The sequence below is a fragment of the Nicrophorus vespilloides genome, unplaced genomic scaffold, assembly GCF_001412225.1.
Source record: "Nicrophorus vespilloides isolate i.1.1-1 unplaced genomic scaffold, Nicve_v1.0, whole genome shotgun sequence".
NCBI lineage: Eukaryota > Metazoa > Arthropoda > Insecta > Coleoptera > Silphidae > Nicrophorus > Nicrophorus vespilloides.
In genome coordinates this window covers 608-28,385 of record NW_017096973.1, presented here as the reverse complement: position 1 = coordinate 28,385, position 27,778 = coordinate 608, and the positions used below count along the sequence as shown (strand labels likewise).

At 36.5% G+C, this 27,778-nt stretch overlaps 4 protein-coding genes across 6 annotated transcripts; 1 reads left to right on the top strand and 3 right to left on the bottom strand.

Moving 5' to 3' along the window:
* Positions 1–1,004: 1,004 nt before the first annotated feature.
* On the bottom strand, positions 1,005–20,031 carry LOC108558603 (pyruvate carboxylase, mitochondrial). 3 transcript variants are annotated; one of them, XM_017915568.1, is made up of 12 exons: positions 19,936–20,030; positions 7,432–8,052; positions 6,047–6,141; positions 5,585–5,985; positions 5,402–5,528; positions 4,841–5,333; positions 4,612–4,635; positions 3,651–3,683; positions 2,921–3,318; positions 2,602–2,861; positions 1,816–2,542; positions 1,005–1,751 (listed from the first exon to the last, which is right to left on the bottom strand). In XM_017915568.1, exons 2-12 carry the CDS (start codon positions 7,910–7,912, stop codon positions 1,200–1,202), a joined length of 3,591 nt encoding a protein of 1,196 aa, XP_017771057.1. In that variant the 5' UTR covers positions 7,913–8,052; positions 19,936–20,030; the 3' UTR covers positions 1,005–1,199. The 3 variants fall into 3 exon arrangements, with proteins under 3 accessions (XP_017771057.1, XP_017771059.1, XP_017771058.1); XM_017915570.1 differs by lacking the exon at positions 3,651–3,683 and having other exon boundaries at positions 19,936–20,031; XM_017915569.1 differs by lacking the exon at positions 4,612–4,635.
* A 676-nt stretch (positions 20,032–20,707) lies between these two features.
* Positions 20,708–22,709, top strand: LOC108558602 (histone deacetylase 8-like). The gene is made up of 7 exons (XM_017915567.1): positions 20,708–20,915; positions 21,159–21,502; positions 21,552–21,658; positions 21,711–21,915; positions 21,976–22,136; positions 22,196–22,299; positions 22,407–22,709. Exons 1-7 carry the CDS (start codon positions 20,745–20,747, stop codon positions 22,548–22,550), a joined length of 1,236 nt encoding a protein of 411 aa, XP_017771056.1. The 5' UTR covers positions 20,708–20,744; the 3' UTR covers positions 22,551–22,709.
* Positions 22,710–23,874: 1,165 nt separating this feature from the next.
* On the bottom strand, positions 23,875–25,140 carry LOC108558606 (beta-1,3-galactosyltransferase 5). The gene has a single exon (XM_017915572.1). The coding sequence runs from the start codon at positions 25,011–25,013 to the stop codon at positions 23,901–23,903; it is 1,113 nt and encodes a 370-aa protein (XP_017771061.1). The 5' UTR covers positions 25,014–25,140; the 3' UTR covers positions 23,875–23,900.
* Positions 25,141–25,235: 95 nt separating this feature from the next.
* LOC108558605 (acid phosphatase type 7) lies at positions 25,236–27,050 on the bottom strand. The gene is made up of 4 exons (XM_017915571.1): positions 26,597–27,050; positions 26,326–26,534; positions 26,172–26,269; positions 25,236–26,114 (listed from the first exon to the last, which is right to left on the bottom strand). Exons 1-4 carry the CDS (start codon positions 26,892–26,894, stop codon positions 25,373–25,375), a joined length of 1,347 nt encoding a protein of 448 aa, XP_017771060.1. The 5' UTR covers positions 26,895–27,050; the 3' UTR covers positions 25,236–25,372.
* Positions 27,051–27,778: the final 728 nt, after the last annotated feature.

Here is a 27,778-nt window from a genome sequence, read left to right as displayed (position 1 = left end):
TTACAGCAATATCGATAAGAGCACAGAATGTATCTATACTTGCTGGATTCCCCAAACATTCAGCTTTCATATGCATATATTGGATTCATTCTATACGCGTTCCTTTTATGAAATGGAGGGGGGGTGGGGAGGCGCCAAATGATTACATACTTTTGAGGGAAGCGTAGTAACATCAAGTTTGGAAACCACTGTTATACACTATTTAACGTTACATAAATATCGAATTGAAAAAAAAAACGGTATTGTTTTTGTAGACATTTCAAGAGATGTCAGATGACTTCAATTGCTTGTTTATTATGTTACTAAGATCTTCTATTTAATAAATTTGTTTTTCATAATTATATTAATTATTTAAACTTTCTTACGTGAAGCTATGAACTAAATCAACAAGTTTGTAATTATTTGTTTTTCCAAGATCTTACCTGTAAGTTTTCGCTTACTTTTTGTTCATTATTGATGACAGTAACTAAGAGGATTGTCATTTGATTTTGGCATTTTTTTTGCTTTAAAATTTTCTGTTCATCAACACATTGATCATGGCGAATCTGCACGAAAGTAACCGTAATTCCATCACCGAAACCACCATCAATTTCTCAACACTCGTTTTGCAGTTGCGAAGATCTGCGTTTATGCCGTGATCATAATAACGTGCGTAAAGATGATTCGAGGCGACGGCATCCTTCCTGCACCATCATCATCGATCGTGATCAGTGATGATTTCTACGTGGAGAAATGCTTCGATTTCCTAGTTAAGGTAACGTTAAATCTAATGTTAGGATTTGTGTAATCTTTGATTCTGCAGGACGGGGAGTTGGCGATGAAGAGGATTCTGGGAACGTCCGATTCGTAATTTCGTTACATCATGTTGTATATAAAAAAAAAATATATATTATTTGTTCTTTTTTTCCTTTTTGTTGTGGAATAATAAAAAAAAAAAAACGTTATGTAAATATATATATGTATAACAAAGATAGTGTGTGTATAAAGTTTAGAAAAGAAAATAACTAAATAAAAAGATAGAGAGAAAAGTATCAAGAAAGAGCGACAGGAAAGAAACACTACTAACAACAATAACAACAATCAACAAACAAATAAAAAAATAATTTGTATTTACAAGATCGCTCGTGATGTTTTTTTCTTTTTTTTTTTGGTCTCTCTTTCGATTGGGGGTTTTGGCGGTGGTGGTGTTTTTTTGTTTTTTATTCGAAGGAGATGATGAGATCTTCGGCCTCAAGCTTCATTCCCATCTTGATCTCTACACTTTTGACGACTCCCTTGGCCGGAGATTGCACGACGGTTTCCATCTTCATTGCCGAGAGGATGACCAAAGGTGTGCCCTTCTCGATTTTGTCTCCCGGTTTCACCCTGATGTCGATGACCTCGCCTGGCATAGGAGCGCCCACCTGTTTCAAGTTGGCCTTGTCCGCTTTCGGATGGATGTGCAGTTCCTTCCTGGCCTCGTTGTCCTTGATGAACACCGATCGGAGGGTACCGTTCAGCTCGAAGAAGACTTCGCGTTCGCCGTTCTCGGTCAGATCCTCGGCCATGGCCAGAGTCTTCACGCCGAGCGTCTTTCCCTTCTCGATGGTCACCTCGAACTCTTCGCCGACCTTCGGGCCTACGAGGAAGACGCGAGTGTCCAGCTTGTCGACCGGTCCGTATTCAGCGGTGAACTTCAGGTAATCCTTGGTGACTTGCGGGTACAGGGCGGCGGACATGACATCCTTATCGGTGACTTTGTCGAAGATTTGCTGAAAGAGAAACATTCAGATCACCAAATTGTTCATTATACTAAAAGTATAATAGAGAGCGTACCGATAATTCTTCCTTCAGTTTAGGGAAATCGAACGGCTTCATTGAGGCACCAGGTCTGCCTTCCAATCTTGGCATATCCTTAAGCACCTTAGCTCTGAGCGGTTCTGGGAATCCTCCGTAGGGTTGACCGATGTGACCTTGCAGGTATTCAACGACGGACTTGGGGAAGGAGAGTTCCTCTGCCTTGTCCAAAACGTCTTGGGCCTTGAGCTTGTTCTGTACCATGAATTGGGCGAGATCGCCGACCACCTTGGAGGACGGGGTGACCTTGATGATGTCTCCCAAAAGAATGTTGGCTTCGGCGTACGCTTTCTTGACGTCCTCGAAGAAGTCGCCGAGGCCGAGGGAGTACGCTTGGAATTGCAAGTTGGTGTATTGACCGCCGGGAATTTCGTTGTTGTAAACATCGGCGTTGCCGCTCTTCATGGTGGTGGTGCATTCGAACGGACCGTACAGGGTACGAGTTTGTTCCCAGTACGCGGAGTAGTCGGAGATGGCGGGAAGATTGAACTTGGTGTCCAATGGAGTTCCCTCCAGAGCGCTGACGATGGCGCCCATGCTAGGTTGAGAGGTCAGACCGGACATGGAGTCAACGGCAACGTCGACGACGTCGGCACCGGCTTCGGCGCACGCGAGCATCGAAGCGACACCGTTTCCGCTGGTGTCGTGCGTGTGGATGTGGATTGGCAAGTCTGGGTACTTATCACGGATCGCTGATACGAGCATCCTGCAAACAAACAACAAAGCAATCAACATCTGAAAATACATCGCATTCGTAATAATTACTTGGCTGCGGTGGGTCTGAGCAGACCGGCCATATCCTTGATGGCCAAGACGTGAGTGCCAGCCTTCACCAACTCCTCGGTCAACTTCATGTAATACTTGAGGTCGTATTTCTTCTTGTTAGGATTGCTCACATCTCCTGAATAAGAGATTGCAGCCTCGACGATACCGCCTGCCTTACCGGCTGCCTCCATACCCAAAATCAGGTTTGGCAAGTAGTTAAGAGAATCGAACACCCTGAAGATATCCATTCCAGTTTGTACCTGAGAAACAATTCATTATATCGTTCATTCAATACCCGGCGCATCCACTTTAGACTTACGGAGAGTTCGCAGAACTTTTCGACGACGTTGTCCGGGTAGTTGGTGTAACCGACGGCGTTGGCCCCTCTGAGCAACATCTGGAAGGGGATGTTTGGGATGAGCTTCCTCATCTCGGCGAGACGGTCCCAAGGGCACTCGTGCAGGAAACGGAGGGCGACATCGAAGGTGGCGCCACCCCAGTTCTCCATGGAGTAGAGGTTGCTGAAGTTGTGTGCGACGTACGGGGAGACCTTCAGCAAATCGTGGGTGCGCACTCTGGTGGCGAGCAAAGACTGATGGGCATCCCTGAAGGTGGTGTCCATGAGGAGGAGACCCTTGTGGGCGCGCACGGCCTTCGCGAAAGCTTCCGGACCTTGCTCCTTGTAGATCTGCCTAAAACCCTTGGGTGGCTGAACATCTGGACGAATCAACAAAGCTAAAATTAACGAGAGCAAACACCAAGAAATCTGACATTAAAAATAAGCGCATGCATGTTAATCGCTTCGAGATCTGCACAACATCGTTAGAAACAACAACAACAACAAAAAAGCGATTAAAAGAGTTAAGACAGTTATTGAAAAAAAAAGTGGAAAGAGATATAGAAAAATAGAGAGAGGAATGGAAAAAATATGTATGATCAAGCGGCTGCTGCTGCATGCGGATTATCGACACGGATGACAACATTCAAAGTATGGAAACAATAATAGTAATAGTAATAATAATAATAGAAAATAAAAACTTATGCATTACTTGGTCCTTCTTCGCTGGTGACCGATATGTAAGCTGCAAAAGAAACGACAAAAGGGCATGCCTTGTATTAACTAAATTACACAGCTGGATAGATAGTTAAAATTAAATTCAACAAAATGATTAAAATCAAAAAGTGCATTCCAAAACAACAACAACAAAAAAAAACGCAACTACTTGGGATGATTCATGGAAATCGGGGCCATTCAAAACAAAAATATGTTCATAAATCAATAATGGACAGATGCTTTTTTTCTGATAATTAACATCGACATGCTAATACTAATACCTAAAATGCTGGAATCATACCAACATAAGACGTTCATGGGTAACTAAAATAAATATGAAATGTGTAATAGCTGCGGTAGAAAAGTAATACCAACACCATTTATATGAATCAAATAGAATCTACTAAATGTTTAAAAATTTAAGCTACTGATTGACGAATATCGTGTATGAATGTAACTTTTGATAACTGGAGATGAATGCATAAAAATACCAATCCTAGAATTGTAGTGGAATCTGACGAGATGTGACACAAAATACAATACGAAAATCAATCAACCATTTACCAACGATAAGCAGCTTTTTCTTCTGTCTGTAGGTTGGATGATGTGAGGGTCAAAATAATAAAACTACATTGATCTGCATCTGGTTGAAGTTATGCTGCAGATGTGTTTGGGTGGGCGAAATGGGGAAGGGTTCAGAGTAAACCGTTTACCAAAGAAACAAAAAATAAAATAAAATAAAACAATGAGTAGAGGGGTTAACACAGATGCAGTAACAAGCGGAGCCGACTAAAATAAATAGATATACGATCTCGGCAACACGGAAAACAACAAATAGATTAGATTAGACTAAAGGTAAAAAAACCACACCGGTTACTAATTACTTGTACTCGAAGTACCGAATCTTTTTTTTTTTCTTTCTATTCTTTTGCTCTTTCTGATAATTGTTTACTCACTGCTGGTCGCTTGGGTTAAGTAGGCTGCAATTGCAAAGTTTCGTCATTTAAGTAAGTGTCGCTTTTCGATAGATAATGCTGAATTTGTTTTGGGTTGGTTGGTCGGTTTGAAGGTCTTTGTTGCATCGGAGATGGGGGTTTTCCGACAACCAGTTGCACTTGCGTGTTCACTTGGTTGCGGTTAACACCGCCGTCTGCGCATGCGGGGATCGGGTGATTCTTATGTTACCTTCTGAGACGGCCGGAATGTTTGGCGTGGTGTCGGCGGGTTTGACGTTGGTGGCGAGCGGCGTCGTGGGTCCGTTGACGAGCACCTGACCGATGTAGTTGAGCAACTTCTGGGCCCTGTTCTGCGAGGTGAGGAACTGGAACAGCTGCGGGTTCTCGTCGATGAAGTAGGTGTCGACGCTGCCGTTGAGGAACTTTTGGTTTTCGAGGACGTTCAGCAGGAACGGGATGTTGGTCTTGACGCCGCGCACACGGAACTCGCGCAAAGCTCTGTTCATCTTCGCGCAGGAGCTCTGGAGATCGCGAGAATGGGCGATTACTTTGACGAGGAGCGAATCGTAGTACGGAGAGATGATGGCACCGGCGAAACCGCTGGCACCGTCCAGACGGATACCCATACCCTCTCCGGAACGGAACACCTCAATGCGACCGGTATCCGGCTGGAAGTTCTTCGCTGGATCCTCGGTGGTGACACGACATTGGATAGCGAAACCCTTCAAAAAAAAAAAACGAAATTGCATTATTAAAATTGTTGAACGCAATCATTCAACCTTAAACTTACGCTTGGGTAGATCTTATCTTGAACGAGACCGAGCTCTGGAAGGGTCATGCCTTCGGCCACCCTGATCTGCGATTGCACAAGATCGACACCTGTAATCTCTTCAGTCACCGTGTGCTCGACTTGCAACCTGAAAGCATAAACATTAACAATCTCTATAACAAAACAAGAACATCCAGAATTTACCTAGCGTTGACTTCGATGAAGTAGAAGTTGCCCTTCTCGTCGCACAGGAACTCCACGGTACCGGCGTTCTCGTAACCGACGTGCTGCGCCAATTTGACAGCAGCCGCAGTCATCTGGTCGCGGATTTTAACATCCAGATGAGGCGCCGGGGCCATCTCGACGACCTTCTGATGGCGCCTCTGCACGGAGCAATCTCTGTCGTAAAGGTGCACTACGTTTCCGGCCTTATCTCCGAGCAGTTGAACCTCGATGTGACGAGGCCTCTCGATGAACTTCTCAATGAACATGGCTCCGTTTCCGAACGCGGACAAAGCTTCAGAAGACGCTCTCTGGAAGTTCTCTTCGACCTCCTCCATTTTCCTGACGACACGCATACCTCTGCCGCCTCCACCGTAGGCAGCCTTGCAAAAAACAAAACAAAAATCAATAAGAGATATACCGATCGAAATAAATCAAACATACTTTGAAAATAACGGGAAGTCCGTGCTTGTTGCAGAACTCCCTTGCCTCTTCCTTCGTGGTAACCGGGCCATCGGTACCAGGCACAATTGGTACACCTATAAAAAAAACAAACAAAAATCAGCATCAACATTAATAACTTTAAATAGACACAAGCAAACTTATATTATAAAGTTAGATTGGCTTAATGGAAATGTTACCAGTAAAATTGTAATAGATGGAAAATTACAACCAATCAATAATTGATTGTTTCTAGTTGATGAAAATTACACGCAATAATTTGAAATATCAAGATGAAACTTTCCTCTAAAACTTGTAACTTCTAACAATAGACAATTGGATGTATTTATATGATATTCTTTATGAATATACCAAGTTATATGTTTATCATTGAAATCTTCTGATCTATTACATTTGAAATCTGTATTAATTGTGATATGAGATTTGATATAATTTAAAGTAGCAATGCAAATATATAAAACAAAAGAGAGTAAATTGGGTAACGTCGTCACGACAACAAGATAATTGCGTAACGCCGTGCCCCCAATTGTTTGTTTACATTTAGATGTGCGAAATCAACTAGAAACAATCAATAATTGATTGTTTCTAGTTGATGAAAATTACACGCAATAATTTAAAATATCAAGATGAAACTTTCCTCTAAAACTTGTAACTTCTAACAATAGACAATTGGATGTATTTATATGATATTCTTTATGAATATACCAAGTTATATGTTTATCATTGAAATCTTCTGGTCTATTACATTTGAAATCTGTATTAATTGAGATACGAGATTTGATATAATTTAAAGTAGCAATGCAAATATAGAAAACAAAAGAGAGTAAATTGGGTAACGTCGCCACGACAACAAGATAATTGCGTAACGCCGTGCCCCCAATTGTTTGTTTACATTTAGATGGGCGAAATCAACTAGAAACAATCAATAATTGATTGTTTCTAGTTGATGAAAATTACACGCAATAATTTAAAACATCAAGATGAAACTTTCCTCTAAAACTTGTAACTTCTAACAATAGAAAATTGGATGTAATTATATGATATGCTTTATGAATATACCGAGTTATATGTTTATCATTGAAATCTTTTGATCTATTACATTTGAAATCTGTATTAATTGAGATATGAGATTTGATATAATTTAAAGTAGCAATGCAAATATATAAAACAAAGGAGAGTAAATTGGGTAACGTCGCCACGACAACAAGATAATTGCGTAACGCCGTGCCCCCAATTGTTTGTTTACATTTAGATGGGCGAAATCTGTTAGATAAGATAAACGGTTTGAAGGTGATTTGGACCGTGCCAATCTAATCGTTTTTTTATGCGATAAATGAATGAAGATAGATGGATGGAGAGATCGTCACCTGCGGCGATTGCGGCCTCCCTGGCAGCGACCTTGTCACCCATCTGCTGGACGACCTTGGGACTGGGTCCGATGAAACGCATGCCGGCATCGACGACGGCCTGAGCAAAGTCCGACCTCTCGGAGAGGAAACCGTAACCGGGATGGACGGCGTCGACTCCATTGTCCTGGCACACCCTGATGATCTCCTCGATGTTGAGGTAAGCCTGGACCGGAGGCAAACCTTTACCGACCAGATAAGATTCGTCCGCTTTCAGCCTGTGGATGTGAGCCCTGTCCTCCTTGGAGTAGATGGCCACGGATTTGATGCCCAACTCGTTGCAGGCACGGAAGACGCGCACCGCGATTTCACCTCTGTTCGCAACGAGAACGCTGCGGATCGGTTTGTACGTGATCTTGGTGCTGTAGTTCTTCGCGCTCCTGATCTTGAAGAGGCTCTGGGACGGGCCGAAGCCCTTCGTGCTCAGCAGCCTCACCACCATCTTTTCAACTCACAATCGATCTGTTGTGACTCGAAGCAAAAATTTAGCAAAATTCCAAAACGGAACCAAAAATTTAGAAGAAAAAAAATAACTCTATGTGTATATATATCAGTCCTGTCCCGATGCTCTCCACTTCAAATCTGTAACAGAAAGGAACGTTGCACATTAACTACTGACTCTCGAACTCGAACTTGCCAATATCATTCATTATCGACGATTCTGTTTACAAACAAGTACTGTATAGAAAAGAGAAAGAGTAAACGAGAACGCGAACATAAATCAAGTTCACTACATTTTTCTATTGCTTTCTCCGTCTCTCCTTATTTTGTTTTGCATCCGACCAAGGCTTCACGCGGATAATACACATTTTATATAAGCGCGTCCGCCAGATAAAACTAAGGCAAACGACAGATTAACACAAAAAGCGTAGACTTATAATATTATGATGATAGTTCAGAAAACGCATTAATATCTTGCTTAGAAAACCCGCTTTTCCACCTAGATAATATCGTGAAACTAGTTCTAAACCGGCCGTACAAAACGTGACTAAATCAAGAAAGAAAGTGAAATTATTTAAGAGAGGCGGTTTTAAAAAATATGCATAATCTGGATCGAACCTCTGCATTCACATATCCAAATACACTAATAATTTGGTCAAGTGAACTTAAAATTGATGTATTTGCTCATTATTGAATAATTGTGTAAATTACACAATCATAAACAAAACTTAATGTCAAAGTGACAGATAAAATTTCTACAATTGCAGCGATTTTCACTGTATCAAAAAACAAAATCAAATATGTAATATCAATTTCATTAGAATTAAGTGCAGATATAGAGTGTGCAATTAGATAAACCAACTAGTCGATAGTGACATTCAAGTGGTTGGTTTTACCCATATGAATCAATCAATTGCAATCATTTGATTAGAACTGTCAAATACGTCAAATTTAAAAAATGTTTTCAATATTTGAAATGTCTTTTATACAATGTGATTCAATTACAATCCACTTTATAAGAACTGTCAAATTTTTGAAAGATACGTCAAATTTAAAAAAAAGTCTTCAATATTTGAAAAGTATTTTATACAATGTGATTCAATTACAATATTTTTTATAAGAACTGTCAAGTTTTTCAAAGATACGTCAAATTTAAAAAAATGTCTTAATTCTTTAAAGTGTCTTTCATACAATATGATTCAATTACAATCCTTTTTATAAGAACTGTCAACTTTCTGAAAGATATGTCAAATTTAAAAATATCTTCATTCTTTGAAATGTCTTTCATATAATATGATTCAATTACAATCCTTTTTATTAGAACTGTCAAATACTTGAAAGATACGTCAAATTTAAAAAAATTTCTTCAGTATTTGAAAACTGTCAAGTTTTTAAAAGATACGTCAAATTTAAAAAAAATGTCTTCAGTCTTCAAAATGTCTTTTATAAAATATGAATAAAGTACAATACTTTTACAAAAAACGACTTTAAGAATTCTTTTCCAAAATGTCAAAAAGGCACTACGAAAGTTTGTCATAAGAAACAAAAATAATCATTCTATCGAAAATCTCAAAATGAAAAATTTCATTGCATTTTTGCATCAATATTTAACAAAATTCATATGATTATGATTGTTGTAAAAGTTTATCCAGAAAAAAACTGATATTGAGAAACCGTCTGCGCGTTCCAAATCTCCGTTCGAGCGCGACAAAACAACAGAAAGACTCGAGGAGGCGAGGAGAGAGAACAACCAAATGGAAAGATAATAATTTTCTTTGGCCTTGTAATTGAAACCAATTGCACACGCCAACCCAATTTATCCGAAGGTCTTCATCTTCCACAACTCTACGAGCACATCGCGCACATAAACGACACGTCCATTTCCGGTTTTCAATACATTCAAAAAAAAAAGGCAAGTCACCGCAACAATCGTTAATTCAATACAACAAGAAACAAAAAAAAACAAATAACAACAACAACGAAAGCCGTCTAGACCAGATTATTTAAATGCTAATCATTAAACGAGCCCGTGAAATCTGTCCAATAATTGCGTGAGATTTCTACAATTATTAATTAGTATCTTTCACTCACATATTCACACTATTTTTTTTCTTTTCAATAGAGGAAATTTTGCATTCCAAATCGCGAGCATTGTTCATTGAAATTTTATTACGCGTTTCCAGATTAAACAATTTACAATGAATGAACAATTTCAAATGCATTGTGTGACCTAAGAAATGAAAGAAAAACAAGAAAAATGTTAATTATTAATCATACTTGTTTGAATCATCAATTAAGGCACTATTACTCTTTTAAATTACATGTAAAATAATAAAAAAAACATATTTATCGTTTTAAATGTACTAAACTGATATGATACATTTCTATACAAACTTTGCGATATTAAAACAAGAACTGTTAATTGAAATCGTTGAAACTTAAATTTATCTACCAGTTAATTTATATAGATAATAGGCCTCACAGACTCATTAAGATAACGCTAATACGATATTATAACGAGGAAAGTAAACAGTAATTCTGAATGCATTGTAATGATGCAAATCGTTTCATCCGTTTGGCTTGTTCAAAAATGAGGTAATAAAACATTAAGCAATGGTTTTCCTTTTTATTGGAATCCAAAAGCTGAAGTAATGCAAACTGCTGCATTCTCAACAAACAAAGTGATTGCAAACAGAAAATGCAATTTACTTTTTTTGGCATATTTGCATCAATTTCGTGAGTTAGCTTTTTGGCAAATCATGAGCGCGAGACGACGAAGCGTTACTTGTTGAGCTGTGCAGCGCTTCTTCGACTTCGGGCCCAAATTTCTACCTATTTTTAGTGGAAACACGTGGCGCGCGCGCGACTCTTCAATCTCCACCAACCGGCCGGGACGCAAATAGTCATTAAAAACCGATGTCGCCCAACTTGAGTTCCTTGACTCAACACTCAAGAGCGAGGAAAGAACAAGGTGTAACAGAAACATGGAAAAAATAAAGTGAAAATATCGATAAATTAATCAAGGTTTTACATAAATTCTCTCTTAAATGTGTATATCTTTCATTGTTCATTTAGATAATTGATAGTTAGCTACTAAATACATAATTATATCTACTAACTTTAGTAATCTATAATTCTCTAATTCTCAAAATTTGTCTATTTAATATGAAAATGTTGTAATTAACTTATATATTGAATTAGAGTACACCAAAGTCTATAATTTAACAGCTGTAATATAAAATATGTATTTCAATTGTGTAGAATTGAATGTGGAGATTGAAATAGCTATTTATAAATTCTTCTATGTGGACGGATTCTGAATTCACGCAACTTCTACCAATGTCTAACAATGTACACTTAATATCTGCTTTGCTCGAATATTTGTATTCTCTCTGCGCGCGTCTCGAATGATTTGCAAAAAAAAGAAATACAATAAAAATCATTTGACTATGTATGTATGCACGTAAGTAAGTAAGTATGGAAAGAAAGGATACGCTCTTAGCATTCATAAACGAGCGAACAATCGACCGCGTACATAATTTCACCAATTTAAAACGAACTTACGCGAATTCACGTCACCTTTACGCAACTTTTATTGTTCATTTACGCATCATTATTCAATCGCATCAATCATATAACTGCTTCAGTTAGAAAATTTGTAAAATCACATATAGTTTACATTTCATCTCTTTATCTGCAATAGGCCAAAATTAACCCAAATCGTTCGTTCGTAATCGACAACACAAAAATAAAAGCTGATAACATGTAAAAAAAAATGTAATCTAAACATTATGAACTAATAAAAATTACGCGTAAAATATTCGAGAGCGTTACATAAACATTTGATTATCTAACCTAAATCGACTTTAAAAATGACAGTTAATTTTTCTTTTTTATTAATTACCATTTTCCACAATTAGGCAAATGACAGTTAATACGTCAAAAATTACAGTTCTTCTTTATTAACCACCATTTTCTTCAAGTAACCTATACAAATGACAATTAATAAGTCAAAAACTGATAGTTTTTCTTTATTAACCACCATTTTCTTCAAGTAACCCATGCAAATGACAATTAATACGTCAAAAACTGACAGTTCTTCTTTATTAACCACCATTTTCCACAATTAGCCAAATGACAGTTAATACGTCAAAAATGACAAATCTTTTTTATTAACCACCATTTTCTTCAAGTAACCCATGACAGTTAATACGTCGACATATGACATTTAAGATACAATCAATTAAAAGAGGTTTTCCAATTTTCCAAATTGATGATAATCTTATACGAATCTCAATGTGTGTTCATTTCGTAACTGATGTTATGATCAAGTTAATTAAGATAATTAAACTAGTTTAAATTAGAAACCAACGAAATTATGCAATTCATACATATTAGTATGTATGTAATTAATGGAGACTTTCGAATAATATTATTCCTTTTTTTCTTCAATATTTTATAGCGTCTATGTGAAAAACGTTCTGTCAAGGTCGAGAAGGTAAATGCACTTTTCAAGGCAATGCACTTATTTTAATGATGTAGAATTTTTTATATGACTTCATGCTACGTGTAAGTTAAATGCTTTTATAGTGCCAACTTTAATTAAGAAATAATAAAAGTTTGATGTGAAAATTTGTTGATAAAACGACAGAAAGCAAATATTAGTTAAGCAATGAAACGTTAAACGTACATAAAAATTTGTTTCAAATGTCTGACTATAATAAAACTATAAGGAATAATTTGGTTTTAACGATAATTGTGTGTATTTTGCAGTATTCTTATAATCAATTGTCAAAGTTGAAGTAATGATAAATTGACACATAATCATAATTTTATTTTTTTTATTGAATTTCAAGAGACCTGCAATCTCGTTTCAACATGGATTTAAATCTCAATTGGACTGGATTTAAAATTTCATTTATCATTTCAATGACTTTAAAAACAAAATTTAGATGAGTCAACTGAACTAAATAAATAAATAAATAATTATGAGACGATTTCGAAACGTCGTAATATCGCAGAATTCGTATCTCGTACCCAAAACCATTTGCGAATCGCAATTCTTTCTGTGCATGACCGACAATCGTCTTTCTCGAGTTGCGTAAGTCACGCAGAGGATAATCAGAGGAGTGACACGAAATTAGTCGAGATGTCAACAGTTATCAATTATCAATTAAAAAAAAGGGGGATGTACGAACATCGTCGTTACAATCCGTGAACCGTTTCCCAATCCGTGAACAACGGACGTCGCCAATTGGAATTATATAACATTTCTATTCAAATTGGAAAATTGCCGTTGCGATTCTGTTTGTTTGCTATTAGAACAATTGTTCGCATAATCGGAAACGTTTACATTCGACCTTCGTTCATAAATCATCTTTCAAATTGACAGATCAAATGTCACAAAAAAAGAATGACGTTTAAGAACTAATCAAACTATAAGTTAAATTTACAAATGTCAAAAATGACAGATATCAAAATAAAATACTTGACTTTCGTCAATCAAATGAAAAGAAAAGTGTTTTAAAACATCTTTAAAATTGACAGTTCAAATGTCACAAAAAGAATGACGTTTAAGAACTGATCAAACTGCAGGTTAAATTTGTAATTGTTAAAAATGACAGATATCAGAACAAAAATGTTTTAATATAACAATGATTCGAAAAATCGGTAACGTTTACATTCGACCTTCGTTCATAAATCTTCTTTTAAATTGACAGATCAAATGTCACAAAAAAGAATGACGTTCAAGAACTGATCAAACTGCAGGTTAAATTTACAAATTGTCAAAAATGACAGATATCAAAATAAAATACTTGACTTTCGTCAATCAAATGAAAAGAAAAGTGTTTTAAAACCATTGTTCGAATGATCGAAAACGTTTACAGTTTACATTGCACCATCGTTCAAATGATTTAAGCTAAAACATCTTTAAAATTGACAGTTCAAATGTCATAAAAAAATAACGTTTAAACTACAGGTTAAATTTGCAATTGTCAAAAATGACAGATATCAAAACAAACTACTTGACTTTCATCAATCAAATGAAAGATAAAGTGTTTTAAAACAATTGTTTGAATGATCGAAAATGTTTACAGTTTACATTGCACCTTCGTTCATATGATTTAAACTAAAACATCTTTAAATTTGACAGTTCAAATGTCAAAAATGAAAAATTAGAAACGTTTGCATTCGACCTTCGTTCATAAATCTTCTTTTAAATTGACAGTTCAAATGTCGCAAAAAAGAATGACGTTTAAGAACTGATTAAACTGCAGGTTATATTTACAAATGTCAAAAATGACAGATATCAAAACAAACTACTTGACTTTCATCATTCAAATGAAAAGAAAATTGTTTTAAAACAATTGTTCGAATGATCGAAAACGTTTACAGTTTACATTGAACCTTCGTTCAAATGATTTAACCTAAAACATCTTTAAAATTGACAGTTCAAATGTCACAAAAAGGAATGACGTACAAGAACTGATCAAACTATAAGTTAAATTTACAAATGTCAAAAATGACAGATATCAAAACAAAATACTTGACTTTCGTCAATCAAATGAAAAGAAAATTGTTTTAAAACAATTGTTCTAATGATCGAAAACGTTTACAGTTTACATTGCACCTTCGATCAAATGATGTAACCTAAAACATATTTAAATTTGACAGTTCAAATGTCAAAAATGAAAAATTGAAAATTACGATCTTAGTTCGAACGGTTTAACCTAAATTTTCTTTAAAATTGACAGTTCAAATATAAAAAAATGACGTTCAAGAAATGATCAAATTTGCAACTGTCGAAAATGACAGATATCGAAACATACATGATTAACATATATAAATCGTTCGTTTGTATTTTCGATCCGTGAGTAATCTGATTACATTTAAAAACAACACGTTTCCAATTACAATTATGTAACACATTTTCTCGCCGTCAAAATGTAAAATTGCCATAGCAATTTTATTTGTTTTTTTTCTCTATTTGTTTATTATTAACCGAATCGTTCGAATAATACGAAACGTTTAAATTCGACCTTCGTTCAATATTAGAAAAGCGAAATAATTTGCAAGATCGAACATCAATCGGGTATCGATTAAACTGAAATTTTTGGGATCACCGTCTCGACCTGCATAATCGGCATCGATTAATACACGTCCGTTCCATCTTCGAAAACAAACGCGAAATAAAATTTAAAAAAAAGAGAGAGTTGAAACAAAATCTGTTTGTTGCACTTCGAGCCGTCGCTGATCCGTGTACGATTTTTTCGAGAAAAAAAAAAAGAAGAAAAACAATAATAAAGTAAAACGTCGATATGCGAAATACAAAGTTCACTTAACCCGACCGTTATTTTTAGATGGAAAGACGGAACCAACCGCACTAACTCGCAGCGTGGACGAACCGCGAAAAATAAAATTTGGAAATCGCACGAAACAATAAATATGAAATACTTTGTATGAAAACACGTTTTAAAACTAGAATTATACGGAATAATTTGAGTGTAATAGAATTTTTGTAAGATTTATGGTTTTTTTGTAATTTATTGCTCAAAGTTGAAGTAATTGAATTTTATGCGTCGAAAAGGTAGTGTAATTTTATCGAATGTCTTGAAAAATACAAACAGTAGGCAAAATATTTAACTGAATAATTTGATTTTTCATGAAATTTTTGGTAATCTTTGGAGTAATGGAGTAATGAACGAAAAACTATTGATAATTGGAGAGTAGTACAATTTTCATGAAACTTATGGTATTTTTGTAATACTTTCAAAGTTGGAGTAATGAAATTGTAAGTAGTGTCATTACATTTTATCGAATTTCTCGATAAATACAAAACGTAGACAAATTATTGATGATGCATTTTAAGCTTAAAACTATATAGAATAATTTGAGCATGATGTGGTTTGTATGAGACTAGTGTTACTCTTGTAATTCACTATCAAATTTTCATCGTTTTAGTGAAAGATGAGGCAACAGCGAAAAAGAAGCGCAAATAGTCAAACACGTCTGATCGAGCCATGTATTGCTCTCGATCAACATAACACTATGCGGGTTATCTAAAGTCAAGGAAGATCAAACGAAAATAGGCAACATACACATACATTTTCAATAACTTCAAACGTTGCCAGAAGCGCACCTGACAGATCAAATGTCACAAAAAAGGAATGACGTTCAAGAACTGATTAAACTATGAGTTAAATTTACAAATGTCAAAAATGACATATATCAAAACAAAATACTTGATTTTCATCAATCAAATGAAAAGAAAAGTGCTTTAAAACAATTGTTCGAATGATCGAAAACGTTTACAGTTTACATTGAACCTTTGTTCAAATGATTTAACCTAAAACATCTTTAAAATTGACAGATCAAATGTCACAAAAAAAGAATGACGTACAAGAACTAATCAAACTATAAGTTAAATTTACAAATGTCAAAAATGACAGATATCAAAACAAACTACTTGACTTTCATCAATCAAATGGAATGAAAAGTGTTTTAAAACAATTGTTCGAATGATCGAAAACGTTTACAGTTTGCATTGAACCTTTCTTCAAATGATTTAACCTAAAACATCTTTAAAATTGACAGTTCAAATGTCACAAAAAAGGAATGACGTTCAAGAACTGATCAAACTATAAGTTAAATTTACAAATGTCAAAAATGACAGATATCAAAACAAAATACTTGACTTTCGTCAATCAAATGAAAATAAAAGTGTTTTAAAACATCTTTAAAATTGACAGTTCAAATGTCACAAAAAAGAATGACGTTCAAGAACTGATCAAACTGCAGGTTAAATTTACAAATGTCAAAAATGACAGATATCAAAACAAAATACTTGACTTTCATCAATCAAATGAAAAGAAAAGTGTTTTAAAACAATTGTTCGAATGATCGAAAACGTTTACAGTTTGCATTGAACCTTCGGTCAAATGATTTAAGCTAAAACATCTTTAAAATTGACAGATCAACTGTCACAAAAAAGAATGACGTTCAAGAACTGATCAAACTGCAGGTTAAATTTGCAATTGTCAAAAATGACAGATATCAAAACAAACTACTTGACTTTCATCAATCAAATGAAAAGAAAAGTGTTTTAAAACAATTGTTGGAATGATCGAAAACGTTTACAGTTTACATTGAACCTTAGTTCAAATGATTTAACTTAAAACATCTTTAAAATTGACAGATCAAATGTCACAAAAAAAGAATGACGTACAAGAACTAATTAAACTATAAGTTAAATTTACAAATGTCAAAAATGACAGATATCAAAACAAAATACTTGACTTTCGTCAAGGTAATCTTTGGAGTAATGGAGTAATGAACGAAAAACTATTGATAATTGGAGAGTAGTACAATTTTCATGAAACTTATGGTATTTTAGTAATACTTTCAAAGTTGGAGTAATAAAATTGTAAGTAGTGTCATTACATTTTATCGAATTTCTCGATAAATACAAAACGTAGACAAATTATTGATGATGCATATTAAGCTTAAAACTATATAGAATAATTTGAGCATGATGTGGTTTGTGCGAGACTTGTGTTACTCTTGTAATTCACTATCAAATGTTCATCGTGTCAGTGAAAGATGAGGCAACAGCGAAAAAGAAACGCAAATAGTCAAACACGTCTGATCGAGCCATGTATTGCTCTCGATCAACATAACACTATGCGGGTTATCTAAAGTCAAGGAAGATCAAACGAAAATAGGCAACATACACATACATTTTCAATAACTTCAAACGTTGCCAGAAGCGCACCTGACCACCCTACAGATATATTTAGCTTTTTTCGTCCATTCATGCGATAACTTAATTAGTTTTAAATCCAAAAAAAAATTTAATTTGAAATTACGAAGATGCGTTTTGTTGTTATTGCGAGGATCGGCTGAAGGTTAATGCAAAAAAAAAAGAAACACACATCAATACTGGTTTTATGCTAATAATATTCGTCCTCCAACTTCCCCCCCCCCAATTAGCGTACAAACGCACACATTAACAAACACACCCTGACGTCTCGATTTTTGTTCTCTTTCGAATACGAGCAAGGAAAATAGAATAAACGTAAAATCCAGTTTCGATCTTTGGACCCGAGGACGAAACTCGTTCTATTCCAAAACGAAAGACATTCTCAGCTCCGTACTCTTCTTGCAACATCTCTTTATATACCGGAGATCTTCGACTGTGGACCCGAACTCGACGTGCGTATAAGTCACACAGGCGAGAATCGCACTTTGCACTTTTAGAAATTCCACGATCCGCGATGTTGTAATCCCCGATAAGCTGATATTTACTTACATCGCTTATTTACCAAATATAAATAGATTTCGCACTCTTTTTTTTTAACAGTCATCGCCTTATCGATTATCATCATTACATTCCCATTTCGGATCGTAGAAAGCTTCGAAAATTGCAGTTTAATTGCTTTCGACCTAATGGAAACGTTCGTTTTCCTAGCTTTAAATCAATACCACACATAATTATTACTAAAACAAACAAACAACAACAACACCTGCTTGCTATAATGCACTCCAAATTGATCGAAAAGTATCGAGTAAAGTTGACATTGAACTATATTTAACGACCACACATAAAACAAATGAAAAAAAAAAGATCACTCGATTAATAAAATTACCAGTACGAAATGGTTGTTAGACATTTGTGACTAAAAACTAACTAACTAATATTCAATTTCAATAAACAACACATTTCAACTACGACTAATTACGTTAATAAGCACATCATTTAATCGTTGTTTACGCAAATCCTCGAGAAAACTATCTATAAAAAAAAACCTCGTCTATCTTTTCCAGAGTTTATCGAGACACTCCGGATTTATTTACAGTAAACGGAACCGATCTCAGCTAATAAGCGACATTTCAATCGTATAAAATTGACCACAAAACTTATCTAAATACTGAATATTCATCATGTGAATAAGCAACATTTTAATTAATTTTCAAACTTTCTCATTGTTTATTTTCGTTTTCAAATGATTGGATTGGACAAAATATTAATCCATTTTAGTATTAATTTAACTAAAAACGTAAGTTTGTGTAAGAATAGAATTCGTTTCGCAATCGCGGCAAAATTGATAACATTTCCATTCACTCGACTTGACACAATTACGACCTGATACGCAACGAATTCAAGTTTATTATTAATAATAAAGTGTTTACAATGTTTCGTCGCAAAAACAATAAAACGTAATTACCGTTGGTTTAAACGATTATTGGATAAGTTAACTCTATTTTTTTTTTACAAATTATATAACATGCAAACTACGCGATAGTTTTTGAAATTGAAATTTGAAATTGATTGATTTATACTAGTAGGTAGATATGTGTCACCCATCCGTTGCTTAACTTTAATGTAATTTAATTTGATTCAATTGGGAAATAGATTGAAGGCTGAGTCCAATAATTATCCGAAATCGAGTGAAAGGTTATCAGAGTAGGTCGGATTAATTGAATTTCCACGTCGCAAACCGGCGTTTATCGATTTGTTTCACGTATTTTTCTGCTGCTTTTCTGTGCCAAGAAAATACGAAAACTTATGTAACGCGCGAATATCTTGGCTTGTCACGACGACTGCAATCGAATCGAGAAGGCAAGGGAAACAGACGACGATCGTTGCACAACCGGAAGGGGATGACGGCAGCCGTCGTATTAATTAATTATTATTGTCGCGGTTACGTGCGAGTCCGATAAAAGGAGTTCGTATGGTAAAAAGGGTCAAGAGATCAAGGGACCAAAAGTCCAAGCGGCGATATGTGAGTGTGTGTGTATGCAATGCGGACGTTAGCATAGAAAAAAATTACGAAATTTCGTTACCAAATCGGGCTTCATTAATTGGATTGATGATTTTGGAATAGTCTGTCTCCTGCCGAGTTGCAGCAGGCCTTGAAGAATCGAATTGATTGGTTTATGTCTTTTGTTTGTTGGTTAAGGTTAAGGGTGGTTCAGATTGAGGTTGAGGTTGGGCATGGGGTTGATTCAAGGGTATGAACTGACCTGGTTCGTATCTTATGTCTGTGTGTGTTCGTGGGTGCGTGCGTACGTCGATCCTGCAAACTCCACCGGCACCGAAACACTGAACCGATCGACTGAGCGTGCGAACGTGCGAGGCCGACTCGAAGCCGCTCGTCGTGGTCTATTCAAAACAGGAAAATAAAATAAAAAAAGATTAAGAAGAAGAAGAAACGAACGACAGGTCAGGAGAATGCAGGAAAGAGGCGGCTGTGAAGACGACAGCAGTTACGTGCTTTGACACCGCCGCCTTCTTCGATTCCCTACGCAAGCGTTTCCAGAATTGCAATAACCAATAACAACGACAACAATAACAACAAAAAATAAAAACATTCTTAAAAGTGTCACCTTGTCAACACAAAATTGATATGGAATTACTATATTCACACTTTACATGACAAACATTTAATTCTATTATTTTTTACAACAAAATCAATAATATTCATTTAAAAAAAATTGAATTTCACCTACAATACTTTTCAAGTTCAATATTAAATGATTTACTTATCATATTATTGAAAAAAATATCTAACAAACGTCGTTAAATTACGTACATATAACTAATACAACTTGAAGGCATTCTTTATATTTAAAAAAAAAGAAACATATTGATTTATATTCAAAGATTTAATATCAAAAATTGTGTTTTTTTTTAAATTTAAACGTAAAGTTATTTTTTTGTATTAAACAATTAAATCAAGTGTGTTAAATAACAATTGAAAATGTTAATGTTTCAATATATTATTATAATAAAAATCAATGGTTGCTATGAAAAACAAGAACAGTTGCATTTAATGTTGGTAAATTCCAGTAGGTGCATTTATATTCGAAAAGCATCAACAAAACCGTTGTTTTGCCGCCAAATGGAAAATCGTATTCGCACGATGGAAGAGGTGAAAGTTGCATTCATTTACGATAAATCGGTGGAAAGGGAGTGCAATAAATTGCCGACGATGTCCGAAAGGGTAAGTATTAAGAAATTTTACGTAAATTCATAAAAAAATGGTTTTTATAGGCATCAATGTTTACTGTAGGTTATGTTGTTGTGTCATTGTTCATATTGTTGCCTATACTAAAAACTACTCGTTGAATCCAAAGCAGATGGCGCTTATTGTTGGAAATTATGTAATTTATATTTTTGAAAATTTAAATACGTATTTAGTTTACTTTTACTATAAACGTTATTATTATATTTATATTAATTTCAGAGTTCACGTGTACAAAATTTGATAGAATCTTTCGGACTTCTCGATAGTACTTCGGTCAGAGTGGTGAAGCCTGTGTCTGCAACGGAAGAGGAGCTGAAGAGCTTCCACGACCCGAGTTACGTAGATTTAATCAAAAGGTTGGATGATGATGATGATGGTAATGAGAAGGACACGGAAGAGGAGCGCGAAAGGGTTGGATTGACCTACGACTGTCCACCCTTGGAGGATCTGCACGACTTCATCGGATCGATCGGAGGAGCCACAATCTCAGCGGCTAAGATCCTCAGCAGAACGCGAATCCCGTATGCGATCAATTGGTTCGGCGGTTGGCACCATGCCCATAGGTACTAACTAAATACAATTAATTTAATATATTAATTAATTTACTGGCAGATCTTCAGCTGAAGGTTTTTGTTACGTGAACGATATAGTTTTGGGGATAATAGAGCTGCTGAAGAAGTTCGAACGAGTTTTATATATAGATTTGGACGTGCATCACGGTAAAAATAGATGAATAACATCAATACACAATAACAAATTGTTGCTATTTAGGAAATGGCGTTGAGGGAGCTTTCGAGAAATGCAAAGACGTCTTAACCTTGTCTTTTCATAAAAAATCACCTGGCTTCTACCCGGGTTCTGGTTCAATTGAGGATGTAGGAAGTGGAGATGCTCGTTACTACACTATGAATGTTCCGTTTAGAGAAGGAATCGGAAATTCGACTTACCGGAAACTCTTCAACGGCGTTTTCAAAAGGTCTAACAGTCTAATAGTTAACTTATTACATGTAAACAAGGTGAACATTTTTGTATACAGGGTTTATGACACATTTCGACCGTCGGTGATGGTGGTACAATGCGGGGCGGATGTTATCAAAGGTGATCCTATTGGTCAATGCAACGTCACGCTGAAGACGATGGGGGATTGTGTGAAGGAGATCATTGGTTGTAAAGTGCCAACCATGTTTTTGGGAGGAGGTACTCAAATGATTTAGTATATATTTAACCTATCAAATTAATTCAACTATTTCTATTAGGTGGGTACAATTTTGCGAATTGTTCCCGATATTGGACATACCTGACTTCCATCATTGCCGGAACAGAACTGGACGAGTGTGAAGATATACCGGATTCAAGTGCGGTAAGAATAACAAAATGTTAAGATTATGTAGGAAAAATGTTCAAGAAATTCGATTTTGTAATGGAAAAAGATATATTAATATTATTGATTATGATGATTGATTACAGTATTTCGTCGAGTTTGAACCAACTTACGAGCTGAAGATTGATGCTAGCAATGCCAAAGACCACAACGACAAAGACTACGTGAAATCTCTAATCGACACCATAGATTTATATTGTCAGAAGATGCAGCAGAAAAATGATACGTAATGTTCTTAAGATGTTATATTAACTATCAATTACCAAAGAAATACTAAGAACATTCGACTGATTAACCTAAGCTGAATTATTCTGATGATATTAAATTCATTGCAGTTTGTTCAATAACTGGATTATTTTGTAGTATTTGTATTAATCATTTTGCAGTTATCCCAGTTTGAAACACGATTTCTCAATGTGTTTATATAACCTATATTTATTGAAGTTTATGTTTGTACAAACAATTTAGTTATATAGGCATTTTCATATTCAATCAAGTGTTATGTTAAATAAAATGTTGGAGGAGACAAACATGACTTAAGTCATATTAAGCCTGGTCTAACATTTCAAATAATATTGACACACATCAACACAGTGTTTACCTACTTAAGTAACAACAACTCTTGGGGGTTGGATCATTTAGAATCATCTTTTAAGCACATACAATAATGCTTAAACAAACGATTTTAAACTCTCCGACTTGAGAGAGAAGTGATGATTATATTTAGATTATGAAATGACCGGGACAGCGCGTACGCAGTCCCGACTACCAAAAATTTCGCGCCCGAGTTATCCACATTAGGGATAATCGCAAGGGTCAGCCCAGCCGTAGTGCAATGGTAGGGCCTCACCCTGGGGGAACCGCCTTGTTGATCACGGTAACCCCTACGCCAGGTAAGTATGCTTTGGTACTGGTAGCCTAAGTTTAAGAACCAGTCTATGATACGACTTACGTACACGGAGCCAGAGTCAGCGGCATCTATCCGCGCTCCAACATAGTTAATACACGTAGCCTCATTAATTTATTTTCATAATTACAAAATAATTATTTAAATCATTTGTTTTTATTGTGTCGTATAATATTTATATTACAACAATCTTGACATTTGTTGCAAACTTTTTACCATTATTTTCTTGATTTCTAATTTTAAATTTGACTTAAAATAGAATTTCTGTAATTTTTTCTACAATTTTTTTTTGTAATTAAAGCTACCGTGAAACAAAAACAAACACATTCCTGAAAATGTTTGTCAAATTTTTCTTGGTTTTTATTAATATTCCTATAAAATTTCTACAAGGCTTTTGTAACTTTGCTTGAAAAATTCTTGTAAATGTTTTATATATAATAATAATATTTTTATGGGATTTCTATGAAAATTCTAAAAGTTTATCCCCTAAAGAATTTCTATAAGATTTTCGAATAATAACATATGAATAAAATATGAATTTTCGTTTAAAACACGCTGATTTAATAATCATAAATGTTTGAACACAGGATTGTTGTGGATTATTGAAAAAGAAAACGCAAGGAAATATATAGAAAAGATGTTTTATTTTCATAATAATTTACAAAATATTACATCAAGACAATTTGTAATCTTCTATCACAGACGTTCCCCTTCCCAAGTTGACGACCCTCTCCGCGACGCAGGTCCTGTTCAACGGCAGATCCCTCTTCTTGCAACTACCAGACTTCCAGCATTTCCCCAACGCTCTGTTGAACTCGAAGAACAGATTGGCGTCACCACCGTTCGGCCCGATCATCACTTCGCAACCGACGCTCAACTTGCTGACATCGCTCATGCAACACCTCAGGAATTCAGGATGCACGGTGAAGTAATCCCCTAAATTGTAATGCTTGATCTTCACCTTCCTCGCCAGAATTCCGGTGATGAATGTATCGTCGATCCAAAAGTACTTCTCGCCCCGAACAGCTCTGACCAAGCTGCGACTCGTCTTCGGATTCGTCACGTAGAACCAACCGCTCAGAAAAGTCGGATAAACTTTATCCCTGTACTCGTCTTCCGTAACGAACCACTTGTTCGCCTTCTCCCTCTTCGGCTCCATATCCTTCAAAATGTATCCAGCCAACAGTTTCTGCGGCAATTTAACATTGCGAAGAACCTTCAGGATTTCGGGAAGATTCACCACGATATCATCGTCCATCTTAACAACGTACTCTGCGTTCGCGCATCTCTCCGACGCCCATTTCAGGCCCATCAGATGCTTGTACGTGAGGTTCCTGTAGGCCTCCCGGAAATTCCCTTGCAGGATGTCGCCGAACCGGTGCGCCTCGTCGAGCACCGCATCCTGCTTAACGAACATATCATCGCTTTTCCGTCCCAGCAGGAACACGAACGTCGCGTTCAGATCGCGCAGCGAATCCTTGGGAAATGCCCTTCTGATGGCGCTGCGCGTCTCCACGTTTCCAAAGTAACTGGTAACCAGAATGACAGCGAAGAGCGGAGTGCCGATCGCGCAATTCTCGCCGCTCACGTCATACCTGAGCCGCAAATCGAACAGTCTGTCGTGATCGAGGTACGATTGCGGCTGCTGGTCGTAATCGACGTTGTCCAGCAGCACGACGTTCCCCAGCTCCTCGGTCTCGCTGTTGTAGTAGAACGTCAGGATGAGGACCACTACGATCATCAGCAGCAGCAGCGTGAAGAGCAACGTCCTGTTGCATTGGTACATTGCTTGAGCCACTCGTTCCACGTACGCATCGCCACTTCTAATTGGAATCGGGCGAGAACCGGTTCAGAATTACCGTTCCCAGCACAGCTCGCCCACTATTCAATTAATTCAAACATTCTGTAGGCAACCAATAAAACTCTTCAAGAGTTATACCATCATTTATGGCTATGGTAGTTACAAAATAACGTAAATCCAATATGTGTGTGTTTAAATAAAATCTAATTCAACGGCATTGAAATCTTTATTGCTCCATTCAAAACTTTCTATAGTGATATTCGCTGTGTGCTGGTAAATGCACGAAACTGAAATTGTCTTCTAATAAAATAAATTAAACATTTTTTTTCTAATTTCGTCCAAATTTAAAAGTTCTTCAATCGCATCGAGTCCAGTTTGGCCCAATCCATCTGCGAGTTCTTGTACGGTCCGTGGAAATTCTTCACGATCCAGAAGGAATCGACTATAGCCCCGGACTTGTTATCGGAGACCTGCTCGATGTACAGATGGGTTTTGTTGAAGGCCTTCAATCTGGTGTAACCGTAATCGCTGTTGCTGAACGCGGACCATTCGGGTTTGTTCGCCACGAAACCGTCCGTGCCCTCCTTGCAGCCGGCTGATCCTGTGACGATGTGAACGGGAGCTCCGGGATTCACGTACGGACGATCGTACGAACCGTTGTACACTTTGTAATCGTAGATGGGCCAGAGCCTCTCGTAAGAATGCTCGTGCGCCCATATGTTGAGATCGACCCCGTAATCGTACAGCAACTTCTCCAGCCCGAAGAAGTGGAGGAACGGTAAACCGACCCTCGTCAGAGTTTCGTGATGGGTGCAATCATCGGAATCCTCGTTGCTGCAGTACATCGGCCTGTGACCCATCACGACGATCCACGGCCGCTTCTCCCTGTTCTCCGGCAGATTCGCCTCCACCAGATCGTTCTCCAACCACAGGTATTGATTGACCAGAGGCTTCAAACCGTAATTCATGAAGTAGTAAACCTCGGTGGATATGCTTATGATATGCAGAGGACCCAAATTGAAGCTGTACATCATGTTATCCGTTCCTTGCGGCATGGAAAAGCGATTTCTGTAATTGCTGAAATTACTAAAAAAAAACAACAATTACGCCTGAATCAAAAATTGAAGATTTCCAAGCACAAACTATTTCTCTTCGTGGTTTCCCGGGCACGTCATGTACGGCAAATATCCGGCGATCGACTCGATTTGCCTCATGAATTGATCCCCGACAGCGGCGTTATCCTAAAATATGCATCCCCAAATAAAACACAGAATCTTAATCACGAATCACGCCATACAGTATTCATGTCATAAGCGAAATCTCCGACGTGCAATATGGCATCATATTGCCCCCTCTGGGTCTCCTCCTGCAACCTGACCAGAGACTGTGCATTCTCATTGCCCATATCCCCGTAGATGGCCAACCTCGGCTGCCAGTCCTCATCATTCTGCACAGTGTTGAACCAGAACATCGGCGACCAACCCAGATTGCTGCCACAGTGGTAAACTGCCAATTGAAAATAACAATAATCCTCTCAACAAACTGCAATAATCAGCAATCGTCTTTACCATATTTGCTCTTGGGATTCAGATTGGGTAAGGTGACCCTGTGTATGTACTGCGTGTGCTTGTTCTTGCCACCATCGACAAACACTGTGGAATTTCCATAGGCTTTGAGCACCATGCCTCCAATGCCATACTCAACTATTGATTCTTTGGTATCATTGAACGTCGACCAGGTGACTACTATGTCTTCTACGGTAGCACCAAAACTCAGATGAATCTGCTCTGGCTGAAAGTAATGCACTTGTGCATTGGCCCCAAGCAGCAATGCTGCGAGAACAGGAATTGCAGCACCAACAAACATATTGTTCACACCAAACTGATTTCTAATGAACAGCTCATTACTTTGTCTCTCTAATCACACAATGCTACTGCACATGACGGAACAGTAGTCAAGGTTACACACTTCTGTTTTGCATCAAATGTTTGTTATGGCAGCATGATTAATGTCAACAAACCAATTAAATGCATACACACCGCATTTGATAAGGAACGTGTATACACTATTGCATACACTTCCTGATACAGATAACACTCATCTCCAAACAAAGTTCAATAGCTGTTACATAATCATAACAGTGATTATTACATATCGCTTCCTTTATTTGCAATATTATCATTTTCACTAAGCGAATAGAGATAGCGCGTAATATTGGTTGCCTATAACCGATCACAAAATCTGGTCTAAGTCTGATGATCATCATCATCGTTTTATTTATTAATAATATATGTGATAAAATCATAATCAATAATTTCAAAAGTGTGCAAGCAACACTGCATTGCAGCTTTCTAATTAAAAACGCAACGCGATAAGAAAATTACCTAAATATTACGAGCTTGAAACTCTCTACTTTTACTTGAATTCTCTCAGAAATATACAATTACATATTTAACAAATCAAACAATCTATCTATTTCTATCTATTCTTCAATATTTTAAAATATTGATAACGTATTTCTATAAGAAACGTATGTGTTCGAGCAGAAAACAACTAGAAATCTTCTGCATTCGAATAAGTTTTTCTACATTTAAATACTATAATTTACATTTACTCATCAATGCGCAAAATTAACATAATCTGCGGATTAGTATGAAATGAGGATTGAAAGAAAAACACTCACTTATTCGTTCTGGAAGCATTTTAACACAGGGAAATCCATGTTTCGCGCATTCCAACTTTGAACCAAA